We start from the raw sequence: 4,490 nt of genomic DNA, 5'->3' as shown, positions 1-4,490 counted from the left end.
AGACCTGTCCTACATAGACAGCATTTTCGGTTTCAAAAATCAGCTGATGGGCAAAAATGCTCTCTAGGTAGGCAGCACTGTAGGATTTTAGGCACTACCTCAATCTCAAAATAGTCCAGCCCAGGAATAACAGTGCACGAGTCTTTTCATATTTAATGTTTATGTAATGCTGTTACAAAGGGCAAAGTCACATATGCTTACAATACATATTGCCTTTTCTACTTTTAGAGCCTAGTTTGCACTACTTCTAGAATGTTTCACCTCAGTGCAACATTGCTAGAGAAAATATTTGTAATTATCAACATGTTTTTTTGTCTTGTAAAGTGTATGTTCACACTGCTTCTTCTGCCGTGTGGGATTTAAACTACAGTAAACCAACTTTAGGCTTTGGACTTGAGCATACTAAACAAAATGAGTATATCAGATGTATACATAACATTTCTTTACTCACCCCAGTGACCCCTCAATAATATAACCTTTCAACATGTACATAACCAACATATCCCTACTCAAATCACTAATATATATATATATATATATATATATATATATATATATATATATACATATATATATATATATATATATATATATATATATATATAGCACAAAATATATATTTACAAATATGCTGCCAGACCTGCATCTTTCCCAGTTTCCAATTAAAACACTAAAAACATGATCACAGACTCACAATGTGACAATAATTGTTTATTAAAGTCAAACAACAGTAATATCATTGATGGAAAATGTTTGGTTATCATTGCTTGAAATTAGTCAATTAAATTGTGTTATTTTGTTACACATAGTACTTCAAAAAATGCTTTGATTAAAATTCTCAATTTTATTTCACTTAATTTAAGCTACACTTTCTCAGTAATACAGATACAAGACCTACAGAGCCCTGCCTCTGACAATCCTCCATTTTTTGAGCTCTGTAAATCAGTTTTTCACAGTTTAGCAGTAATATTATTTAAACCTTATTGGAGGGTCTTCCATATATGATTGTAAAGTCTGTGATGCAAATTCAGTCCTATTAGAACATTATTTGATTGTATCTATCGATAATAAATATCCATACAATAAAAACACATTTACAAAACTTACAGTGCATTCAGTACACAAAATCGTTACGTATCAAAATAAATACTAATATATTATAAATAAATAATTACAAATGCTTTGTGGCGTTTCTGACAGTACTATAGATTCAGAATGATGGGATAAACCAGAAACACCTATTTTAAAAATAAATAAATAAGCAACGAATAAAAAAGCAACTTGATTGATGTTGCAATACATTCATCCGGTTAAGTCCTCTCTGTATGCTCTCCAGGTGGAAGAACATTGTTCTGTACAAGGAAGCAGTGTTCAAAACGTCCTTCATGCCAATGTAGACAGCCCCCATAATTGCAGGACATCAGGTATGTAGGATCCATTTGAAAGTAGAGAAAGAATTTTTGAAAAGTAATGATAACCACTGGAAAAATGTAGAAATGATGCCCCTGCTCCTCAGCCATAATGCCATCTATCCATGGGTCATGTGTTGTTTTGACTTTCTTCATCCTGTAAAACAACAATCAATATTATTAAATTATTATTATTATTTTATATATATATATATTAGGGCTGTCAAAAGATTAATCGCGATTAATCGCATCCAAAATAAAAGTTTGTTTTTAATAATATATGTGTGTGTACTGTGTATAATTAAATTTGTATATATAAATACACACACATCCATGTATATATTTAAGAAAAATGTGTTATTTATATATAAAAAAAATTATATTTATATATAATATAAACTATATAAATATATATGCAGTATATGTATGCAAATATTTCTTAAATATATACATGCATGTGTGTGTATTTATATATACAATATAATTATACACAGTACACACACATATATTATGTAAACAGGATGCGATTAATCGCGATTAATCTTTTGACAGCCCTAATATATATATATATATATATATATATATATATATATATATATATATATATATATATATATATATATATAATATTTAACAAATAATAGACAAATTTGAGCATTCATTGAGAACTATTTACCTTTCCTTCCTCATCACCACTATATTGACATTGCCTCAAGTTTGACCTTTTCTTCACTTTCTACATCAGCGTCATCTTTTTTGTGGTACCTGTAAGAACAGAATGCTGAATATCTTAGGAAGTTTGTAAAACATTAACAGTTTAATGATTGAGAATAATACAAAGCTGATTCATGGTGACATACCTTAGTGCCAGCAGAATAGCAATGATTGCGAGACACATGAGGGACAGAACCACTGCTACGACAGCTAGAGCTGTGGTCCTGCTGTAACGCTGTTCCACCTTAGCTGATGGTAAGGAGAATAAATGACATCTCTCCCCTGAGTAACCTGCATCACATCTGGAAGAAAGATCAGTCAAAAGTTCAAAATCAGTTCAACTGGAGAGAGATCAGGTCATTTAGATTCAGTTCCTATTCTATAAAGCAATAACTATGTTGTCTATTATTGTTCTACTTAATTTTGTGCTATTCTGATCTACTGTTGAAACTGCATCTTGTATAATTGCTGGTTTCTTATGATTAACTGCATGTCTTTTAATCGTTCCTCATTTGTAAGGTGCTTTGGATAAAAGTGTCTGCTAAATGAATACATGTAAATGTCAAGCCTTTGCTAAACAACTATTTTACATTTGCGCATTTGGCAGACGTTTTTATTCAAAGCGACGGTACACATTTTACATTCTTATCAGTTCTTGCTTTTCCTGGGAATCAAACCCATGACATTGGTGTTGTAAGCGCCAACGCTCTACTGTTTGAGCTACAGGAAAGCCAACTATCAGGTGGAACGACAAATTTATTTATTTTTATCAACAAAAGGTGGAAAAAGAACAAACGCACTGCTTGAAACTCACACACAAGAATGAATGTTCAACTCCTTCAGATGCTGACACACTCCATGAATGCAGAAATCTTTGTATTCCCCGAGGCAGGGGTTCTTCTTTCTCCCCTTGCCTTTTCCTTTGCCCCTCCTTTTTCCTTTCCTTGTCTTCTTCTCAGTTGTGGGCATCACCGACGGATGTTTGGGTTTGGTGGAAAATGCCACTGTTGAGCAAGAAAGGACAGTGATGTCAGTCCGTGATGATCTAATATCTAATTACAGGTCTTACACACTCATTGAATAAAAACGTTAATTGCATTTCCTGCAGAAGTACACAACACTTAGTTTTCTTTTATAATAAAATATGATATCATATTTTATATGATTTGTAAATACAATTTAACAGAAGTGCCCATACTGTCATTCCAAAATCTGCCTTTTTATTTATTTATTTTGTTGAGTACTTGTGTAAAATGGTGCTTATTGAAATTCATAAGATATTGGTATCAGCTTTGGGCATTAAAAACATATTAGTTGACCACTTAAAATAGTGCTGGCAAATCGATTAATCGTGATTAATCGCATCTAACATAAAAGTTTGTGTTAATATCGTATATGATCAATTTTTAATATCAAATTGATCGCGATTGATCAATTTGACAGCACTAACTTAAAAAAAAAAAAAAACTACATTCAGTAAAAAGAAGCAACTCTACCTTTTGGCACGTTAAGGTCACCGTCATAATCTCCAGAGAGATAATCATCCTCATAATTTTCATTATCTTCATCATCATGATACACATTTGTCTCATTGTGGACCTGGTGGTCTGCTGTGTTTGTTTTCTCTAGAGCGTGAAAGAGGTTGACCACTGTTGTTCTGGGTTTGCCACTCTCATACCTGTCCACAGAGGCGCCACTGCACACCTTGAGTAACACTGGAACAGAACAGAACAAGACACTTTTTATATATCTAAAACACATATTTTGTGTATCTTAGTAGATACAGTAAATATGTAGAAGATAAACACAATGGCAATAAAGCTGGTGGTGATTAGATACAGTGTATGTAAAATGTAAAATAAATCACGAATAAATAGGGAACAAAACCAGTATTGTGTCCAAAGTGGTTAGATTATCACTGAAGCAATAAATCATTATTTTAAAAGTTAAAAATTGCACTCGTAGGCCTAACGTTACTCCTATAAGAACCCCATACCAAGTGCCAAATATTGGGCAGGTCCGCGTGAAAGTTATAACAGCATATTTTATTAAAAAGCCATTGTTTTAAACACTCACCGACACTATAGGAGAGAACGATCAAAATACACAACTTTCCCATATTCCTTTTAAGTACAATCCGAGATATTGGAAGATCAGAAGTTGGTCTCAGTGAACCTCCGTGCCTCCAGCACCGACCGCGACCTGCACGCAAATGCGCGTGCTGGGGACTGTGTCAAAAGGCTCGTGCTGCGAGATGGAATCAAGAGCGCGCGCCGTTGGTTATATAGACCTACGACGACACACACATTTCCTATTTATGAATCACTGTGCAGGCAGCCACACCTAATCAATCACCAGCATAAAAAG

The 4,490-nt window shown here is 33.4% G+C and overlaps 1 protein-coding gene across 1 annotated transcript; it reads right to left on the bottom strand.

Moving 5' to 3' along the window:
- Nucleotides 1-1,535: 1,535 nt before the first annotated feature.
- Nucleotides 1,536-4,377, bottom strand: hbegfb (heparin-binding EGF-like growth factor b). Its single transcript, XM_079847919.1, has 6 exons — nt 4,200-4,377; nt 3,620-3,838; nt 2,938-3,127; nt 2,270-2,425; nt 2,086-2,174; nt 1,536-1,566 (listed from the first exon to the last, which is right to left on the bottom strand). The coding sequence occupies exons 1-5, from the start codon at nt 4,240-4,242 to the stop codon at nt 2,105-2,107; spliced, it is 678 nt and encodes a 225-aa protein (XP_079704045.1). The 5' UTR covers nt 4,243-4,377; the 3' UTR covers nt 1,536-1,566; nt 2,086-2,104.
- Nucleotides 4,378-4,490: the final 113 nt, after the last annotated feature.

The sequence above is a fragment of the Squalius cephalus genome, assembly GCF_949319135.1.
Source record: "Squalius cephalus genome assembly, chromosome: 17".
Taxonomy (NCBI): Eukaryota; Metazoa; Chordata; class Actinopteri; order Cypriniformes; family Leuciscidae; genus Squalius; species Squalius cephalus.
This window is presented reverse-complemented; position numbering and strand designations above follow the sequence as displayed.